General features: G+C 44.4%; 1 protein-coding gene across 1 annotated transcript in view; it reads left to right on the top strand.

Annotated features, from left to right (window-relative positions):
* The window catches only part of LOC124007884 (solute carrier family 2, facilitated glucose transporter member 4-like), a 44,196-nt gene that overhangs the window by 10,549 nt on the left and 11,090 nt on the right, over positions 1–22,557 (top strand). The window contains exons 2-3 of the mRNA XM_046318711.1: positions 3,403–3,498; positions 17,985–18,145. Coding sequence (XP_046174667.1) covers positions 3,403–3,498; positions 17,985–18,145 — 257 coding nt within the window. The remainder of the gene's footprint in view (positions 1–3,402; positions 3,499–17,984; positions 18,146–22,557) is intronic.

Here is a 22,557-nt window from a genome sequence, read left to right as displayed (position 1 = left end):
GCTCGTTCCACTCACTAGAGGCAGCAAGAGTGCGAAACTCAATAGAATAATCCGTTATGGACCGTTCACCTTGGCATAAGGAAGCCAGGGCCCTAGAAGCCTCCCTACCAAAAACTGAACGGTCAAAAACCCGAATCATCTCCTCTTTAAAGTTCTGGAACTTGTTAGAGCAATCAGCCCTTGCCTCCCAGATAGCTGTGCCCCATTCTCGAGCCCGGCCAGTAAGGAGTGAAATGACGTAAGCAACCCGAGCTCTCTCTCTAGAGTATGTGTTGGGTTGGAGAGAGAACACAATCTCACACTGCGTGAGAAAGGAGCGGCACTCAGTGGGCTGCCCGGAGTAGCAAGGTGGGTTATTAACCCTAGGTTCTGGAGGCTCGGCAGGCCAGGAAGTAACAGGTGGCACGAGACGTAGACTCTGGAACTGTCCAGAGAGGTCGGAAACCTGAGCGGCCAGGTTCTCCACGGCATGGCGAGCAGCAGACAATTCCTGCTCGTGTCTGCCGAGCATGGCTCCTTGGATCTCGACGGCAGTGTAACGAGCGTCTGAAGTAGCTGGGTCCATTCCTTGGTCGGTTCCTTCTGTCATGCAGGTGATAGAGGACCCAAAAGCGACTTAACAGAAACAGAGTTTATTCAAGTCCAAACAGGGAATAACAGAAATCCTCTAGTTTGTAGAGGGGAATAACAAGAGAAGCGGCCACAGACTGCAGGTCGCTTCGGGTAGGCGCAGGCCGTAGTAGACAGAGACACCTGCTCACACGCAGCATCTGATGAAGGCAAAAAACACGACAGGACAGGGCGAAACACAATCACAGCATGGTGAATACAAAACAAGGAACCGACGGGACAGGAACGGAACACAAAGGAATAAATAGGGACTCTAATCAGGGGAAAGGATCGGGAACAGGTGTGGGAAGACTAAATGATGATTAGGGGAATAGGAACAGCTGGGAGCAGGAACGGAACGATAGAGAGAAGAGAGAGCGAGAGAGTGAGAGAGGGAGGGGGAGAGAGAGGGATAGAAGGAGGGAAAGAACCAAATAAGACCAGCAGAGGGAAACGAATAGCATGGGGAGCACAGGGACAAGACATGATAATAAATGACAAACATGACATGGAGAGACTTGAGTAGTTGCGCTCACCTGTAGCCCTCCGCTTACAGATGAGCTCTGGCTTTTACTGGACATGAATTAACAAAATGTCCAGCAACTCCGCAATAGAGGCACAGGCGGTTGGTGATCCTCCGTTCCCTCTCCTTAGTCGAGATGCGAATCCCTCCCAGCTGCATGGGCTCAGACTCTGAGCCAGAGGAGGGAGATGGTTGCGATGCGGAGCAGGGAAACACCGTTGATGCGAGCTCTCTTCCACGAGCCCGGTGACGAAGATCTACCCGTCGTTCTATGCGGATGGCGAGAGCAATCAAAGAGTCCACATCTGAAGGAACCTCCCGGGAGAGAATCTCATCCTTAACCACTGCGTGGAGTCCCTCCAGAAAACGAGCGAGCAGCGCCGGCTCGTTCCACTCACTAGAGGCAGCAAGAGTGCGAAACTCAATAGAATAATCCGTTATGGACCGTTCACCTTGGCATAAGGAAGCCAGGGCCCTAGAAGCCTCCCTACCAAAAACTGAACGGTCAAAAACCCGAATCATCTCCTCTTTAAAGTTCTGGAACTTGTTAGAGCAATCAGCCCTTGCCTCCCAGATAGCTGTGCCCCATTCTCGAGCCCGGCCAGTAAGGAGTGAAATGACGTAAGCAACCCGAGCTCTCTCTCTAGAGTATGTGTTGGGTTGGAGAGAGAACACAATCTCACACTGCGTGAGAAAGGAGCGGCACTCAGTGGGCTGCCCGGAGTAGCAAGGTGGGTTATTAACCCTAGGTTCTGGAGGCTCGGCAGGCCAGGAAGTAACAGGTGGCACGAGACGTAGACTCTGGAACTGTCCAGAGAGGTCGGAAACCTGAGCGGCCAGGTTCTCCACGGCATGGCGAGCAGCAGACAATTCCTGCTCGTGTCTGCCGAGCATGGCTCCTTGGATCTCGACGGCAGTGTAACGAGCGTCTGAAGTCGCTGGGTCCATTCCTTGGTCGGTTCCTTCTGTCATGCAGGTGAAAGAGGACCCAAAAGCGACTTGGCGAAAACAGAGTCTTTAATCCAGTAAAGTAAATACAAACAAAAAACACAACTTTCACTCGAAATGACGAGGACAAACTGGAGACTCGATCTTGAACAGCAGGTGAACAGCAGGTTGCCTCGGGAAGGCACTTGAACCAGACAGACTCAGACACCTGCTCACCACGCAGCATCTGAGGAAAACACGACACGACAGGGCGATACACAAACACAGCACGGTGAATTCTAGACAAGGAACCGACAGGACAGGAACGGAACACAAAGGAAGAAATAGGGACTCTAATCAGGGGAAAGGATCGGGAACAGGTGTGGGAAGACTAAATGATTGATTAGGGGAATAGGAACAGCTGGGAGCAGGAACGGAACGATAGAGAGAAGAGAGAGCGAGAGAGTGAGAGAGGGAGGGGGAGAGAGAGGGATAGAAAGAGGGAAAGAACCTAATAAGACCAGCAGAGGGAAACGAATAGAATGGGAAGCACAGGGACAAGACAAGATAATAAATGACAAAACATGACAGATGTCTTCAGAGGGTAAATGCTTTGCACAGTCTTGTATAGTTTAAATAAAACATAACAGTGAACACCATGTATATGTTTTCATTAATAACATATTGATAACATTTTTGGAGAAGGAAACTGTTAACCCTATCTAGTTAATATCGGATAAGAACTAAGTAACTGTGCATTACAGCCCATGTTTAACTATTGTGAATTCAGTGGTATGTTGGGAAGGCTGCTAGAGCCAGTCAGCTTGCTGTGTCGAAGGTAAACAGATGTAAGCACTAGGAAAGCCTGGTCAGTCTCTCCCAGAACCCCAAGCTGTCAGTCACCATGGTAACAGGTGCCTGTGGACTGATGGGAACATAGAACGCAAATATACTTTATATATACTGTTTACATATTGTCATTTTCAACCTAGACGGGAACTAGGATGGAACTCAGCGTTCAGTCACCCAATCACACCATACACAGTTAAGTCCTGGCCACAGCTAGAAAGATCCTTTCCCATTGGTATCACAGTTATAAATAGTGGATATTAGAGAGGCTGTCGCGTGTGTGTCTGGGGGGTTAGTTTGTTTTTGCAACAAACCATGCCTTTCTAGGTTATCCATACTCTCTGTATCCCTCACCACAATACAACAGTCCTTGTTTCCCTTTATGAACAACCAGAGACACATATTTAAATCTAAATATATGGCTCTGCAAGCAATCACACAATTTCACCATGATAACAGAGGTGTTGTCTTCCTCTTGTGTGTGTCCACTACAGACAGTGACTGGAACCCTTGCTCTCTCAGTGTTCACTGCTGTATTGGGCTCCTTTCAGTTTGGATACAACATCGGCGTCATCAATGCACCTCAGAAGGTAAGACCAACTTGCAATTTCATTAAAGGGGAATTCCACCACTTTTTAACCTCATATTTATTATCTCCAGCACCATACTAGTTTTCCATTTAACCAGTGTCATAGATAAACAGATTCTGGCAAAATCAGGCCCACTTTGGCACCAAAAGTTACAGTACATTCAAGACCGTACAATTCTAATAGAATCCCAATTAGAATGTAGTCAGGGGGCATGTTTGGTATCAAATCAAATGTTATTGGTGACATACACATATTTAGCACATGCTATTGCGGGTGTGGCGAAATGCTTGTGTTCCTAGCTCCAACAGTGCAGTAGTATATAACAATCACAACAGTACACACACATCTAAAAGTTAAAGAATGGAATTAAGAAATATATAAATATTGGAGTGGCATTGACTAAAATACAGTAGAATAGAATACAGTATATACATATGAGATGAGTAAAGCAGTATGTAAACGTTATTTAAACATTATTAAAATGACTAGTGTTCCATTATAAAAGTGGCCAGTGATTCCAAGTAATTTATATAGGGCAGCAGCCTCTAAGGTGAAGGGTTGCGTAACCGGGAGGAAGTCGACTAGTGATGTCGATTTAACAGTCTGATATCGGGTGCTGTAGGTGTCCTGAAGGGCAGTTAGTTTGCCCCCGGTGATGCATTGGGCACACCGCACCACCCTCTGGAGAGCCCTGTGGTTGTGGACGGTGCAGTTGCCATATCAGGCGGTGATACAGCCCGAAAGGATGCTCTCAATTGTGCAACTGTAACAGTTTGTGAGGGTTTTATGGGCCAAGGCAAATTTTCTTCAGCCTCCTGAGGTTGAAGAGACGCTGTTGCGCCTTCACCACGCTGTCTGTGTGGGTTAGCCATTTCAGATTGTCAGTGAGGTTTACGCCGAGGATCTTGAAGCTTTCCACCTTCTCCACTGTGGTCCCGTCGATGTGGATAGTGGCATGCTACCTTTGCTGTTTCCTGAAGTCCACAATCTACTGCTTTGTTTTGTTTACATTGAGTGAGAGGTTATTTTCCTGGCACTACACTCCCAGGGCCTTCACCTCCTCCTTGTAGGCTGTCTCGTCATTGTTGGTAATCAGGCCTACTACTGTTGTGTCGTCTGCAAACTTAATGATTGAGGTGGAGGCATGCGTGGCCACGCAGTCATGGGTGAACAAGGAGTACAGGAAGGGGCTGAGCACACACCCTTGTGGGGCCCCTGTGTTGAGGATCAATGAAGCGGAGGTGTTCTTTCCTACCTTCGCCACCTGGGGGTGGCCTATCACAGGGCGGGGTTCAGATCCAGGGCCCTGAGCTTAATGATGAGTTTGGAGGATATTATGTTGTTGAATGCTGAGCTATAGTCAATGAACATAGGTATTCCTCTTGTCCAGATGGAATAGCGCAGTGCGATGGCGATTGCATCGTCTGTGGATCTATTAGGTCGGTAAGCAAATTGAAGTGAGTCTAGGGTGTCAGGTAAGGTAGAGGTGATATGATCCATAACTAGCCTCTCAGAGCACTTCATGATGACAGAAGTGAGTGTTACGGGGCAATAGTAATTTAGTTCAGTTACCTTTGCTTTCATGGGTACAGGAACAATGTTGGACATCTTGAAGCAAGTGGGGACAGCAGACTGGGATAGGGAGAGATTGGATATGTCTGTAAACACTCCAGCCAGCTGGTCTACGCATTGTCTAAGGACGCAGCTAGCGATGCCGTCTGGGCTAGCAGCCTTGCGAGGGTTAACAAGCTTTAACGTCTTACTCAAGACGACTCCCAAGAAGGAGAAACCACAGTCCTTGGTAGTGGGCCGCGTTGGTGGCACTATGTTATCCTCTAAGTGGGCAAAGAAGGTGTTTAGCTTGTCCGGAAGCAAGACGTCGGTATCTGCAAAGTGGCTGGTTTTCTCTCTGTAGTCCGTGATTGTCTGTATACCCTGCCACATACGTCTTGTGTCTGAGCCGTTGAAATGCGACTACTGACGTTTTGTCTGTTTGACTGTCATATTCCCAGTCACCATGGTTAAATGCTGTGGTTCGCGCTTTCAGTTTTGCGTGAATGCTGCCATCTATCCACGGTTTCTGGTTTGGGTAGGTTTTAAGTCACAGTGGGTACAACATCTCCTATACACTTCCTGATGAACTCAGTCACCGTGTCTGTGTATTTGTCAATGTTATTCTCAGAGGCTACCCGGACCATATCCCAATCCCAGTGATCAAAACAATCTTGAAGCATGGATTGGTCCGATTGGTCAGACCAGCATTGAATAGACTTTGCACAGGTACTTCCTGTTTGAGATTCTGTCTATAGGAAAGGAGGGGCAAAATGGAGTCGTGATCAGATTTGCCGAAGGGAGGGCAAATGTAGGCAGGACCTCAGACTAGGGCGAAGGTTCACCTTCCAACAGGACAGTGACCCTAAGCACACAGCCAAGTCAATGCAGGAGTGCCTTCGAGAGAAGTCTCTGAATGTCCTTGTGTGGCCCACACAGAGCCCCGACTTGAACCGATCTAACATCTCTGGAGAGACCTGAAAATAGCTGTGCAGCGACGCTCCCCATTCAATCTGACAGAGCTTGAGAAGAATCTGCAGAGAAGAATTATGTGAAACTCCCCAAATTCATACCCAAGAAGACTCTAGGTTGTAATCACTGCCAAAGGTGCTTCAACAAAGTACTGAGTAAAGGTCTGAATACTTATGTATGAGTAAACCGCCACTACCATCCATACTATTGTCCAACGTGCAATCACTGGAAAATAGAATGGATGATCTATGAATAAGACTAACATACCAATGGGACATTAAAAACTATAATATCTTATGTTTCATTGAGTCGTGGCTGAATGGATACTATAGAGCTGGCTGGGTATTCCGTGCATTGGCAGGACAGAGAAGCTATGTCTGGTAAGACGAGGGGCGCGATTTCTCATTTGAAAGAAGTCTCGAGGTATTGCTCGTCTGAGGTAGAGTACCTCATGATAAGCTGTAGACCACACTATCTACCAAGAGAGTTCTCATCTATATTATTCAAAACGGTCTATTTACCACCTCAAACCAATGCTGGTACTAAGACCACACTCAACGAGCTGTATAACGCCATAAGCAAACAAGAAAATGCACATCTAGTAGCGGCGCTCCTAGTGGCTGGGGACCTTAATGCAAGCAAACTTAAATCCATTTTACCAAATTTCAACCAGCATGTCACATGTGCAACTAAAGGGGAAAAAACCTCTATACCACCTTTACTCCACACAGAGAGACACAAACAAAGCTCTCCCTCGCGATCCATTTGGAAAATCTGACCATAATTCTATCCTCCTGATTCCGAGTACAAGCAAAAACTAAAGCCGGAAGTACCAGTGACTTGCTCAATACGGAAGTGGTCAGATGACACGCATGCTACGCTACTGGACTGTTTTGCTAGCACAGCCTGGAATTTGTTCCGGGATTCATCCAATGGCATTGAGGAGTATACCACCTCAGTCGCCGGCTTTATCAATAAGTGTATCGACGACGTTGTCCTCACAGTGACCATACATACATATCTCAACCAGAAGCCATGGATTACAGTGAACCGAGCTAAAAGCTAGAGCTGCCGCTTTCAAGGAGCGGAACACTAATCTGGACGCTTATAAGAAATACCGTTACGCCCTCAAATGAACCATCAAACAGGCAAAGCGTCAATACAGGACTAAGATTGAATCCTACCACATCAGCTCTGACACTCGTCGGATGTGGCAGGGCATGAAAATGATTACAGACTACAAAGGGAAACCCAGCTGTGAGCTGCCCAGTGACGTGAGCCTACCAGACGAGCTAAAGGCCTTTTATGGTCGCTTCGAGGCAAGCAACACTGAAGCATGCATGAGAGCACCAGCCGTATCGGATCTTTAAACAGGTCAACATTCACAAAGCCGCAGGGCCAGACGGATTACCAGGACATGTACTCAATGCATGCGCGGACCAACTGGCAAGTGTTTTCACTGACATTTTCAACCTCTCCCTGACCGAGTCTGTAATACCTACTTTTTTCAAGCAGACCCTGTGCCCAAGGAAGCGAAGGTAACCTGCCTAAATGATTACCACCCCAGTAGTCATAAAGTGCTTTGAAAGGCTAGTCATGGCTCACATAAACACCATCATCCCGGAAACCCTAGACCTACTCCAATTCGCATACCGCCCCAACAGATCCAATCTCAATCGCACTGAACTCTGCCCTTTCCCACCTGTACAAAAGGAACACCTATGTGAGAATGGTGTCCATTGACTACAGCTCAGCGTTCAACATCATAGTGTCCACAAAGCTCATCACTCAGCTAAGGACCCTGGGACTAAACACCTCTCTCTGCAATTGGATCCTGGACTTCCTGATGGGCCTCCCCCAGGTGGTAAGGGAAGGCAACAACACATCTGCCATGCTGATACTCAACACTGGAGCCCCTCAGGGGTGCGTGCTTAGTCCCCTCCTGTACTTTCTGTTCACCCATGACTGCGTGGCCAAACACAACTCCAACACCATCATTAAGTTTGCTGATGACACAGTGGTAGGCCTGATCAGCGACAACAATGAGACAGCCTATAGGGAGGAGGTCAGAGACCTGGCAGTGTGGTGCCAGGACAACAACCTCTCCCTCAATGTGAGCAAGACAAATGAGGTGAACGTGGACTACAGGAAAAGGCGGGCCGAACAGCCCCCATTAACTTCTTATGGATGGGGGGGGCAGTATTGAGTAGCTTGGATGAATAAGGTGCCCAGAGTAAACTACCTGCTACTCAGCCCCAGAAGCTAAGATATGCATATTATTAGTAGATTTGGATAGAAAACACTCCAAGGTTTCTAAAACTGTTTGAATGATATCTGTGAGTATAATAGAACTCATATGGCAGGCAAAAACCTGAGAAAAAATCCACCAGGAAGTGGGAAATCTGAGGTTTGTAGGTTTTCTACTCTTTGCCTATCCAAGATACAGTGTAAATTTGGTCCGATTGCACTTCCTAAAGCGTCCACTAGATGTCAACAGTCTTTAGAACCTTGTTTCAGGCTTCTACTGTGAAGGGGGAGCGAATAAGAGCTGTTTGACCAAGGAGTCTGGCAGAATGCCATGAGCTATGTCATGCACGCAGCCGTGAGAGCTAGCTTGCGTTCCTTTTCATTTCTAAAGCCAAAGGAATTGTCCGGTTGAAACATTATTGAAGATTGATGATAAAAACATCCTAAAGATTGATTCTATACATCGTTTGACATGTTTCTACAAACTGTAATATAACTTTTTTAACTTTTCGTCTAGACTAAGTGTGCCTGCGCCTCATGCATTTGGATTTGTGAACTAAATGCGCGAAAAAAGGAGGTATTTGGACATAAATGATGGACTTTATCGAACAAAACAAACATTTATTGTGGAACTGGGATTCCTTGGAGTGCAGTCTGATGAAGATCATCAAAGGTAAGTGAATATTTATAATGCTATTTCTGACTTCGGTTGACTCCACAACATGACGGGTATCTGTATGGCTTGTTTTGGTGCCTGAGCGCTGTACTCAGATTATTGCATGGTGTGCTTTTTCCGTAAAGCTTTTTTGAAATCTGAAATCTGAAATCTGACTTGCATTAAGGAGAAGTATATCTTTAATTCCACGTATAACACTTGTATTTTCATCAACATGTATGATGAGTATTTCTGTAAATTGATGTGGCTCTCTGCAAAATTACCGGATGTTTTGGAAGCAAAACATTACTGAACATAATGCGCCAAACTGAGATTTTTGGATATAAATATGAACTTTATCGAACAAAACATACATGTATTGTGTAACATGAAGTCCTATGAGTGTCATCTGATGAAGATCATCAAAGGTTAATGAGTCATTTTATCTCTATTTCTGCTTTTTGTGACTTTTTCTGTGACTAGGTGCTGACCTAACATAATCGCATGGTATGCTTTCGTCGTAAAGCCTTTTTGAAATCGGACACTGTGGTGGGATTAACAACAAGTTTACCTTGAAAATTATGTATGTTTGAGGAATTTTAATTATGAGATTTCTGTTGTTTGAATTTTGCACTTTCACTGGCTGTTGTCAAATCGATCCCGTTAACGGGATTTCAGCCCATCTCATCTCTAAGAAGTTTTAACATCGACGGAGCTGTAGTGGAGCAGGTAGAGAGTTTCAAGTTCCTTGGTGTCCACATCTCCAACAAACTATCATGGTCCAAACACACCAAGACAGTCGTGAAGAGGGCATGACAACACCTTTTCCCCCTCAGGAGATTGAAAAGATTTGACATGGGTCCCCAGATCCTCAAAAAGTTCTACAGCTGCACCATTAAGAGCATCACCGCCTGGTATGGCAACTGCTCAGCATCTGACCGTAAGGCGCTACAGAGGGTAGTGCGTATGGCCCAGTACATCACTGGGGGCAAGCTTCCTACCATCCAGGACCTATATACTAGGTGGTGTCAAAGAAAGGCCAAAAATAATTGTCAAAGACTCCAGTCACCCAAGTCATAGTCGGTTCTCTCTGCTACCGCACGGCAAGCGGTATTGGAGCGCCAAGTCTAGGACCAAAAGACTCCCTAACAGCTTCTACACCCAAGCCATAAGACTGCTGAACAATGAATCAACCTCCCCCTCCCCTTTGTTTTTACACTGCTGCTACACACTGTTTATTATCTATGCATAGTCACTTTACCCCTACATACAAAATAACTTGGATAACCTGTACCCCCGCACATTGACTCGGTACCGGTACCCTCTGTATATAGCCTCGTTATTGTTATTTTTATTGTGTTACTTTTTATTTTTATTTGACCATTTTTACTTTAGTTTATTTAGTAAATATTTTCTTAACCAACAATGCAGTTCAAGAAAGAGTTAAGGGCTTGCAAGAAAGCATTTAACAGTAAGGTATTGTATTCGGAGCATGTAATAAATAACATTTGATTTGAAATGTGATATTTCCGGTTTTTATTTTCAATAAAATAAAATTAAAATTAAAAACTGTTTTTGCTTTGTCATGTAATCCATTTTAGAATAAGTCTGTAAAGTAACAAAATGTGGAAAAAGTCGAGGGGTCTGAATAATTTCCGAATGCACTGTGTGCTTGTTGTCCTCACCAGGGTTTTGACCTGACTGTAGTTCAGTGTCGTAACTGACATCAGTGGGCAAATACTCACTTTCGATGGCCAGTGGCACGCTGGAAAAGTGAATCCCGGTTTCAACTGTACTCATGCAGATGGCAGATAGCGTGTCTGGCGTCCTGTGGGCGAGCGGTTTGCTGCAACAAGAGGTCCCGTGAGAAAAAAACTTGCCGCCTATAGAAATCAAATGCCCATCCAACTGATTATTTAAAGTTATGTTAGGATATATCAGTTATCCTGTTAGAGCTTTTGTGCTGAATCCACTGTGTTGACTAAGGTGCCATGTTTATGGTCATGTCAGTGTGTAGGAAGGAGATTTCAAGATGTGGGAAGTGTGCAGGAAGGCAAGGGACAGAAGATTGTGTAGTTTCAGTGGATAAGGTTGCGTGTGTTAACTGTAGGGGTGACCATGCCACTGGGGATTGGAAGTGTCCGGTGCTAGAGAGTCAGGTTGATTTAATTTTTAATTTTTATCGTTCATCTCATTTGACCACCTCCCTCCAATGATCACTCAAGCCATGAACTTTCCAACCCTCTCATGATCTACCATCTCATGAATGAGGTTGTTGATTTTTTCTTTTTTTGTGTTGCTTTAAAGCGCTTTGATATTCTTTATGTAATGAATAGCGCTTGAATAAATTATTAATATAACCTTTTCGGAAACAGGCTATTGTTGTCTTTTTTCTCAGGACCAGGTTTGTCCCGTTCACAATGAAGTAGAGTCTAACGGCTTTAAAAGCAACATATTAATGTCAGTGCAATCAATTAAGGATTCAAACTAAATGAAATGTCGGGATAGAGGAAAGAAGACATGTAGGGATATAGAAGAGAGAGGGAGATTGGGGGAATAGAGAGACTGTGAGGATGGATGTACTATTACAAAATAGGAGACGGATAAAGAGAGCAGGAGGAAGAAATATATTGGAGACAAGAGAGGGAAAGAGCAGAAGAGAGAGTGGCCAGGGGAGCATCCGAGTAATGTCAACACGAGCCGCATGAGGAAACACACAGCGTTGCCAAAAAATACCCCCTCGCCCTCCTCATGCCTCCTCGCCCTCCTTACCCATCCGCAAGCCTGCACAGTTCACACATCTATCTACCCCCATTCCTGCACTTCAACCCCCCCACATCTCAGATATCCTTAACAGCCAAGGGTGAAATTGGAGGCAGAGGGGTTTAAGGCAACGATTCTGGTGTCATGGGAAAGAGGGGCTATTTTGGGCTTTTTTTTAGGACAACACTCAAAAGGTTTGTTGAGGCTTCACGCTGTGACTCAGTCGCGTTCGGAGAGAAACACACCATAGTGCACGTACAGCCTCCCTGAACAATATATACTGTAGTTAGATGATCTCGCTGCAATATAGACAATCTCTTAGATTCACTGTCGTAAAGCCCTCTTCTCATAAGGGGGCTTTAGTTGTGGTTTGGTGGTCATGGCATATCTCAGAACATATACAGTATCAGCTAATTACTAATAGATCAAATATAGCAGATCATATATCAGCTAACATACACCAAATATATTAGAACATATATCAGCTAAAATAGCTAATATATGTTAGAATATATTTGATGTAACAGAAATAAAAAAAATATTACGATATATCAGCTAACATACATCAAATATATTGGACCATACATCAGCAATCATAACCTCAGAAAAAAAAAGAAATGTCTCTTTTTCAGGACCCTGTCTTTCAAAGATAATTAGTAAAAATCCAAATAACTTCACAGATCTTCATTGTAAAGGGTTTAAACACTGTTTCCCATGCTTGTTCAATGAACCATAAACAATTAATGAACATGGACCTGTGGAACGGTCGTTAAGACACTAACGGCTTACAGACGGTAGGCAATTAAGGTCACAGTTATGAAAACTTAGGACACTAAAGAGGCCTTTCTACGGACTCTGAAAAACACCAAAAGAAAGATGCCCATGGTCTGTGCTCATCTGCGTGAACGTGCCTTAGGCATGCTGCAAGGAGGCATGAGGACTGCAGATGTGGCCAGGGTAATAAATTGCAATGTCCGTACTGTGAGACGCCTAAAACAGAGCTACAGAAAGACAGGACAGACAGCTGAACGTCCTCGCAGTGGTAGACCACGTGTAACAACACCTGCACAGGATCGGTACATCCGAACATCACACCTGCGGCACAGGTACAGGAAGGCAACAACAACTGCCAGAGTTACACCAGGAACGTACAATCAGTGCTCAGATTGTCCACAATAGGCTGAGAGAGGCTGGACTGAGGGCTTGTAGGCCTGTTGCAAGGCAGGTCATCACCAGACATTACCGGCAACAACGTCGCCTACGGGCACAAACCCACCGTTGCTGGACACAAACCCGCTTTTTGCCAGTCCTGTCGACAGGCAAAAAGTGCTCTTCACTGGCGAGTCACGGTTTTGTCTCACCTATCGTTGAAGGAATGAGCGTTACACCGAGGCCTGTACTCTGGAGCAGGATCGATTTGGAGGTGGAGGGTCCGTCATGGTCTGGGGCGGTGTGTCACATCATCATCGAACTGAGCTTGTTATCATTGCAGGCAATCAAAATGCTGTGCGTTACAGGGAAGACATCCTCCCCCCTAATGTGGTACCCTTCCTGCAGGCTCATCCTGACATGACCCTCCAGCATGACAATGCCACCAGTCGTACTGCTCGTTCTGTGCCTGATTTCCTGCAAGACAGGAATGTCAGTGTTCTGCCATGGCCAGCGAAGAGCCCGTATCTCAATCCCATTGAGCACGTCAGGGACCTCTTGGATCGGAGGGTGAGGGCTAGGGCCATTCCCCGCAGGAACTTGCAGGTGCCTTGGTGGAAGAGTGGGGTAACATCTCACAGCAAGAACTGGCAAATCTGGTGCAGTCCATGAGAAGGAGATGCCCTGCAGTACTTAATGCAGCTGGTGGCCACACCAGATACTGACTGTTACTTTGATTTTGACCCCCACCCCTTTGTTCAGGGACATATTATTCCATTTCTGTTAGTCACATGTCTGTGGAACTTTTTCAGTTTATGTCTCAGATTTTGAATCTTGTTATGTTATGTTCTTACAAATATTTAAACATGTTAAGTTTGCTGAAAATAAACACAGTTGACAGTGAGAGGACATTTCTTTTTTTCTGAGTTTACATCAAATATATTGAAACATACCCAGCTAGCAGATTTTGTTTCCTGGAAGTTGTGAGAACATGTGTTTTTGGTTTCACATTGTTTTTTTTCCTGCCCGGTAAAACTGATTTTTTTTTAAACATTCTGAGAACAGAAGTCAAAATGTATCCTGTTCTGGGAACATTTATTTTTAGGTAGCAGGGAGGTTCTGAGAATGTTTTACTCTGGTTCCTTGAAAGTTTTCCTGTAGGTTTTATTAATGCTCTGAGAACAAAATGATAGGTTATTTGGAGTTTTTTTTAATAACATCCTTAAAACTTTTACTGAATGTTTCAATAAGACTTTTAATAACACTGCTAGCTTATTTTGGGTTTTGAAATCCAAGCACAGATAGAACACGTAAATGTATTTCCTTAGGCATTTATCATGCAAACACATATTTTTTTATTGCGGCACAGTATACGTGAGATTCAAACCTGTAATCTAATGTTCTCTAGCCATGGAATGAGTCCACTGAGTCACCAGGATGGTAGTCTGAATACCAGTCTCTTTAGCTAACATTCCACTCCTTGTCATTTTCAAAGAGACTGGCCTTTGGCAGTCTACAACATTCAATATACACAGGATTTACAACGAACTTGCTCATTGGTTGTTGGAAATAATATTTTCCATTATAACATGTGGTAGCTGGAAAATATAATTAGAATTTATAATAAAGTCAAAAACAAACATTTAGCTGTTAAGCAGGTTCTATTTCGAGGCATAAAATCAAATCTAAGATGTTTTGTGGTTGGAATTACTGTATTTACTTTGAGAATTCAGACTTGAGCTAGCAACAAACAAAAAACGGTTGCTTAGCAACCAGATACCAACGTGTTTTGTGGCGGAAAAAAGTGATAGGTCTTTGAATATTTGCATAATCGTTGTGATTGGAAGATTGATGTGAGGGTGATCGAATCAGCATCAAATCCTCTGTTCTCCTTGATCTCATTAATGATAGAATGTTCATATTTGAAGATAGCAGAAAGGCCAGTCTCTTTGCCACATGGCATGGAGTACAGTGAGTGGATTAGCTAAAGAAACTGGTACCCATGCTACCACGATGGGGCTAGCATGCCATGTTTTTTTAGGCTTTCAAAACTGTTCATTTTAGTCTATTAAAACAGAGACCATTTCCAAGGAAAACATTTCTTTTTCTTTTTTAAAAATTGAACCTTTATTTAACTAGGCAAGTCAGTTAAGACAATCTTATTTACAATGACGGCTTACCCCAGCCAAACCCAGACTATGCTGGGCCAATTGTGTGCCACCCTATGGGACTCCCAATCACAGCCGGATATAAAACAGCCTGGACAAGCACTCATTAAGATCAGGAGTGGCCAATTAATGAGCGTGGACAACACAACAGAGCACACTTAACAATAGAGGATAGAGAGAGTTTTGTTCATGCTGAGAATGGACTGTACGTTTTTAAATAACATTCTCAGAGCGTTCTCTGAATATTACTAAAGTGTTCTTGTAGTTTTTATTTTACCCCCTTTTCTCCCCAATTTCGTGGTATCCAATTGTTAGTAGTTACTATCTTGTCTCATCGCTACAACTCCCGTACGGGCTCGGGAGAGACGAAGGTCGAAAGCCATGCGTCCTCCGAAACACAACCCAACCAAGCCGCACTGCTTCTTAACACAGCATGCATCCAACCCGGAAGCCGGCCACACCAATGTGTCGGAGGAAACACTGTGCAACTGGAAACCTGGTTAGTGCGCACTGCGCCCGGCCCGCCACAAGAGTCGCTAGTGCGCGATGAGACAAGGATATCCCTACCGGCCAAACCCTCCCTAACCCGGACGACGCTAGGCCAATTGTGCGTCGCCCCATGGACCTCCCGGTCACGGCCGGCTACAACAGGGCCTGGGCTCGAACCCAGAGTCTCTGGTGGCACAGCTAGCACTGCGATGCAGTGCCCTAGACCACAGGCCTTGTTCTTGTAGTTTTTATTGAAAAATATCTTGAAATTCTCGGAACAATTTGAGAACATGACTTTAAATGGAACCACGAGGAAACCTGTGGGAAACGTTTTGCTGAAGTACTGAAATTCCCACAGAAGAACGTTGTTTCTTAACGTTCTTGAAACAATTTGACAGCATTCCCAATGTCAAAACAGTTGGAGAAAGCGCCTAGACCGTTGCCAAAATTGAAATGAAATGTAACCATGTTTGAACTTTTAATCAAACGTTCTGTTAAAGTAATGAAAGATAAAATAATATTTTTTAAATGTGCTGAGAATGTTCCAAAGCAAGCAATTATCCTGAACCATTCCTAGAAAGTTGTGGGATGGTTGTTTGCAAAATAACCATAGAACAACCACGCTCTTAACAATCTCTAAGAAACATATGGTTCTGAGAACTTTATGTGCTAGCTTGGGTACTGTGTATCAGCTATTACACATAAAATATATAGGTACATATATCAACAGTATATTATATCAAATGTAGAATCAGTTTCATGCTGTATATATTGCATTTTGTGTAGACAGCAGTATCATTCAACTCCTCATCTGACAAGTTAACAAATTTATACTGAACAAAAATATAAATGCCACATGGAACAATTTCAAAGATTTTACTGAGTTACAGTTCATATGAGGAAATCTGTCAATTGAAATAAATTAATTAGGCCCTAATCTATGGATTTCACATGATTGGGAATACAGATATGCATCTGTTGGTCAAAGATACCTTATAAAAAATGCTCCTCAAAATGCCCCTCAGGATCTCGTCACGGTATTTATGTGCATTCAAACTGCAAAAACTAAAATACAATTGTGTTCGTTGTCCGTAGCTTATGTCTGCCCATACCATAACCCCACCGCCACCATGGGCACTCTGTTCATAACATTGATATCAGCAAACCGCTCTCCCACACGATGCAATACACGTGGTCTGCAGTTGTGAGGCCGGTTGGAAGTACTACCAAATTCTCTAAAACGGCATTGGAGATGGCTTATGGTAGAGAAATGAACATTAAATTATCTGGCAACAGCTCTGGTGGACATTCCTGCAGTCAGCATCTATTGTACGCTCCCTCAAAAGTTGAGACATCTGTGGCATTGTGTTATGTGAAAAAAATGCACATTTTACAGTGGCCTTTTATTGTCCCCAGCACAAGGTGCACCTGTATAATGATCATGCTGTTTAATCAGCTTCTTGATATGCCACACCTCTCAGGTGGATGGATTATCTTGGCAACGGAGGTATGCTCAGTAACAGGGATTTAAAAAATTTGTGCACAACATTTGAGAGGAATAAGCTTTTTGTGCTTATAGAACATTTCTGGGATCTTTTATTTCAACTCATGACACATGGGACAAACACTTTATATGGGTTTATATTTTTGTTCAGTGTATATTGAGCAGATTCTTAGGAATCTGATAGTATCTGTATTTAGATACAGACTGGGAGTGAGTCAGACAGAGGAACAGACGGAGATAGTCAGGTGAGTTGTGTTACGAGAGAGGCCTTACAACCGACGTGCCCCCGCTGGTATGTACTCTCTGGTCATGAGTCCTGGTCCCTTGAACCTCTTTAAACATGAGCCAAAACCTTGAACCCTCTGCCGTCTATTCAACAGGCGAAACCTTCAGGCCCAAAAGAACCCCTTGACACAACTGTGCTACTCGTTGAAAGTCAATCCATTGAAAGACAATCTATTTGCGTTAAATTCTAGGTAAGGGATTAATGATTGGGAAGTTTTCGATTTTGATAGACCATATTTGCAAGAAGCACATAGTATTGAATGGTGGTTATACCCGGCATTCACTCACACAAAGCACATTTCTCTCTGTTCCATTGCCGAAGCATTTATCTCAAGGAAGTAACACTTTTGTATACACTTACCTAGATTCAGTATATGTGGCCCATGCCATGCGGGAACCAAACCAAGAACTCTGGTGTTGGAAGGATGCACAACACTCCAAGTAACGGAACCAATTTGAACAAAGCTCATAAATCAATTTTGTCTTGACATTGTTGTCTTCCTGGCCTGGTCCCAGATCTGTTTGTGCTGTCTTACCAACTCCTATGATCCCTGTCATGCTGGGACAGCACAAACAGATCTGGGACCAGGTTACAGTCATCCTGCGATAACTAAGGAAAAATGTTAGCTCTATTGGATGGCTCATCTGTCTCCCCGTTGTCTTGTCATGGTCTTATCTCATCTCTCTTCTCCTGCCTTTCCAGATCATTGAGGCGGACTACAATGCTACATGGGTGCACCGGTATGGAGAGCCCATTCCCACCGCTACACTCACCACTCTGTGGTCCCTGTCGGTGGCCATCTTCTCTATAGGAGGCATGATCTCTTCCTTCTGTGTGGGCGTCATCTCAGAATGGCTGGGCAGGTAGGGGAGATGATACACTCAGACACGAGAAAGCGGACTCACAGACACGCATGCACACGCTAGGGTGACCACATTAAAAACCTCAAAATGCGGGACAACAGGATGATTTTGCAGGACATTAACTGGACGGTGTTGCTTACATGAATGAAACATTTGGCAGCATTTGCATATGCACAGTAGGGGATTTAGGTATGGGCAACATGGGCAGCCACCCGGGGGGGCAGCAAGATGGTGAATTTGACATTTGCGCGACCGGTTTTCTATTGCTCGTTTGTACATCACGTCAATGATATCATGTCACCGTGTGGGACTGTGGGTCAATTAACCTTGTCGGAGTGGGCGCCCTGATTCTAGTTTGTGAGCTACTGCCTGGAAAGGTCTCCCACTCAGAAGTACAAGATGGGGAGGTGGGCAGGGGTAGGTTGACCTCAGGTCTACCCACTGGAAGCCCGAGGTAGGGGGAGCGGCGGCATCTATCAGATTGCGCACCTCTAACTTTGTACAGTACTAATGCAATGAGTAAAATCAGTCACGCTATGAAATGATACCAAATGAACCACAATTCATTCATAAAACTGCAAATATATAGTTTCACAGACATATTGTTACATTTTTTTCTGGTTTGTGCAAAATCATTAAGAATAATATAAAACCAGTCTGCACACCACCAAGGTGAATTGGTTTAGTCTTGACTCTAGGTTGACAGTGTTGGGGGATGGGTAATGTAGTCTCGACTCTTGGTTAACAGTGTTGGGGGATGGGTAATGTAGTCTCGACTCTTGGTTAACAGTGTTGGGGGATGGGTAATGTAGTCTCGACTCTTGGTTGACAGTGTTGGGGGATGGGTAATGTAGTCTCGACTCTTGGTTAACAGTGTTGGGGGATGGGTAATGTAGTCTCGACTCTTAGTTAACAGTGTTGGGGGATGGGTAATGTATTGATGCTCGAGTGCCAAATCAACACAAATGGACAAGAAAAGGTCTAAGCCATCAGGTGCCCAGTTTAGGAAAAAGAGGAAAGAAGAAGAGGAGAAACGTACAAAAGATAAAGGTTTGCAGCTATGTCATCTCTTTATGAGTATAATAACATTTATGTTTGTTAGCCTATGTTACTATGTTGCTTGCTTTGCTATTTTTATTTATTTAACCAGGCAAGTCAGTTAAGAACAAATTATTATTTACAATGACAGCCTAGGAACAGTGGGTTAACTGCCTGTTCAGGGGCAGAACGACAGATTTTTACCTTGTCAGCTCAGGGATTCGATCTAGCAACCATTCGGTTACTGGCCCAACGCTCTAACCAGTTGGCTACCTGCCACCCCTATTACACATAGGGGGACAATATTCCGTTTTCTGTCCAACTAGCTTAGATAACATTGGATATAATTTCACACAATTTCATCATGATTATGTGTGTAGCCTGCAGAAGAACGATTACAACCTAACTAGCACATTATTGATTTGGTTAACTTTCATTGTGGTGACATCATAAAGGTTTTCTGTGATTGTATTGACTAGGTCCTGAGCTCAGTAAGGGGAATTTCCAATGTAGGCTAACTTAAAATATATTATGCTGATATTTTGTATCTTTTGTGATATATTGAGCCTTAAGGGGGTGTCTTATGCCTAGAATTAGACAAGGAGGTTGTATGGTTCATTTGGTTCCTATTCTGAAAGTTTGATCAATTGTGCATAATGACATGTATATTTAATTGTGCAACAAATGTATTTAGGGTGTCAGACTCATATACTGTATTTCAATGCAAATTCAGGGGCACTTCTGAAATATTTTGGAGCACCCTCTGGCACTGGCCAGAATGAGGAGGCATCTCTACCTCCTCAGCCACACAGGCCTCTTCAGAAATGATCTCAGAGCCTCAAGATGAGGAGCCATCCACCTCCTCAGCCACACAGGTGTCTTCACAAATGTTGTCTGAGACTGAGGATAAAGACCCATTTGCTTCCACTTCTCCCCAACAGGATTCTGCAGGATTCTTCAGGTGTGTGTGGGTACACGTACATGTGTTTATGTGTGCATACCTGTATAACATAAGCAAAATCAATAATTTCCCTTTGCCAAGTTTTAAGTTTCCATTTTGTTGGTAACAATGCTGATTTTATCATTACTGGGTATGTATGTGGGATGTTCCACCAGTATAAATTCTGTGAATAACGTGTGTAAACTAATGTCCATGTGCTCTCCATTAGAAATGCCTGTAGCAGCATCCCCACCAAATCCTGCTGCTGAGGATGAACCACTGTCTACAGACCCTGCTGCTGAGGATGAACCACTGTCTACAGACCCTGCTGCTGAGGATGAACCACTGTCTACAGACCCTGCTACTGAGGATGAACCACTGTCTACAGACCCTGCTACTGAGGATGAACCACTGTCTACAGACCCTGCTACTGAGGATGAACCACTGTCTACAGACCCTGCTGCTGAGGATGAACCACTGTCTACAGACCCTGCTGCTGAGGATGAACCACTGTCTACAGACCCTGCTGCTGAGGATAAACCCCTGTCTACAGACCCTGATGCTGAGGATGAACCACTGTCTACAGACCCTGCTGCTGAGGATGAACCACTGTCTACAGACCCTACTGCTGAGGATGAACCACTGTCTACAGACCCTGCTGCTGAGGATGAACCACTGTCTACAGGCCCTGTCTACAGACCATGCTATTGAGGATGAACCACTGTCTACAGACCCTGCTGCTGAGGATGAACCACTGTCTACAGACCCTGCTGCTGAGGATGAAACACTGTCTACAGACCCTGCTGCTGAGGATGAACCATTGTCTACAGACCCTACTGACTGGCCTTCAGCTCTCTCTGACAGAATTCGGACACAACTAGTTTGCAGAGGACAAAGTGAGGTACCACCTAACTTTGCTTTCCCAAGGAATGAGAGTGATAGAATAAGTTGCACCAGTATTTCAGGAAGACTTTGGTGAGTGTTGAAAAAATCCCTAGAAGTTGGTTGGTGTATTCTGAAAGAAACAACAGCCTCTTCTGCTTCTGCTGCAAACTCTTTTCTAGGAAGAAAATGTATTTAGCAAACTCATGTTTGACAGACTGGAAACATGCAAGTTCTTTGCTGACTTCATACGGCAGCAGTCCAGAACACCAAAACTGCATGAAAACATGGAAAGAACTGGCAATGAGGATCACGAAAGGGGAAACAATTGATAAGCACGAGATGGCACTTATGGAGGCTGAGAGGATGAGATGGAGAGAGGTGTTGACACATCTGACTGCTATTGTGCATTCTCTGGCAATTAGAAATCTGGCACTAAGGGGACCCACAGAAACACTGTACTCTCCATCAAATGGAAATATCCTCAAAGAGGTTGAACTGATGGCACAATTTGATCCAGTCATGAAAGAGAACCTTAACCGTGTCCAAAAAGGGACTTCAAGTCACACCACCTTGGCCACCAAATACAGAATGAACTCATTGATTTGTTGAGCAGCATTTCAATAATGGTGAGTGACATCAAGCTGGCAAAATGACTCTCTATCATTCTAGATTGCACCTCAGATGTCAGCCACACTGAACAGTTGTCAGTTGTGATTAGAATTGTGTCCCTGAAGGAGGATCCCCAGATAAAGGAACGTTTTACGGGAGTTTTGGAGGCAGAGGAGTCCACGGGCCAACGTTTGGCATCCCTGATTCTCAAAAGATTAGCTAAAAATTCATTTTGAGGACTGCAGAGGACAGTCTTATGATAATGGGGCCAACGTGAAAGGCAAAAACAAAGGTGCCCAAGCCAGACTCCTGGAAATGAATCCAAGAGGTCTATTTGTGCCATGTGGGGCTCACACATTGAACCTGGTTGTGGCTGATGCTGCTAAAAGTTCTGTCGATGCCACAGGTTACTTTGGCATCTTACACAAACAGTCACCTTGTTCTCAACCTCCACAAAGCGATGGGCCATCCTGAAAAACAACATGTGGACATCACATTGAAGATGTGGACTGAGACAAGGTGGGAAAGTAAAGTTAAGAGTGTCGAGCCACTGAGGTTTCAGGCAGCAGCGGTGAGACAGGCGGGGAATCAAACCAAAGAGTCTGTGATAAAGATTGAGGCCCAGTCCTTGTCAGAGGAGGTGGGATCATACTGCTTCAGCATCTAAATAGTGGTGTGGTGTGACATCTTGAGCCAGATCCAACATGTGAGCAAGCTGATGCCGTCTCCCAGTGTGCGTGTGGATGTTGCAGTCAGTCGTCTCAGAAAGACAGAGAGAGGTCTCAGCAACTACAAAGCATCAGGCTTTATGACTGCACAAACTTCAGCCAAGGATATTTGCGAGGGTATGAATGTAGAGGCAGAAAAGACTGAGGTCCACAAACAGTCAATTTTCATACGAATCATTTGATGAGCCTTTGAGTGACACCTTGAAGAAGCT

The sequence above is a fragment of the Oncorhynchus gorbuscha genome, linkage group LG21, assembly GCF_021184085.1.
Source record: "Oncorhynchus gorbuscha isolate QuinsamMale2020 ecotype Even-year linkage group LG21, OgorEven_v1.0, whole genome shotgun sequence".
Lineage (NCBI taxonomy): Eukaryota > Metazoa > Chordata > Actinopteri > Salmoniformes > Salmonidae > Oncorhynchus > Oncorhynchus gorbuscha.
Note: the sequence above shows the minus strand (reverse complement) of the source record. Positions and strands in the feature narration are given on the sequence as shown.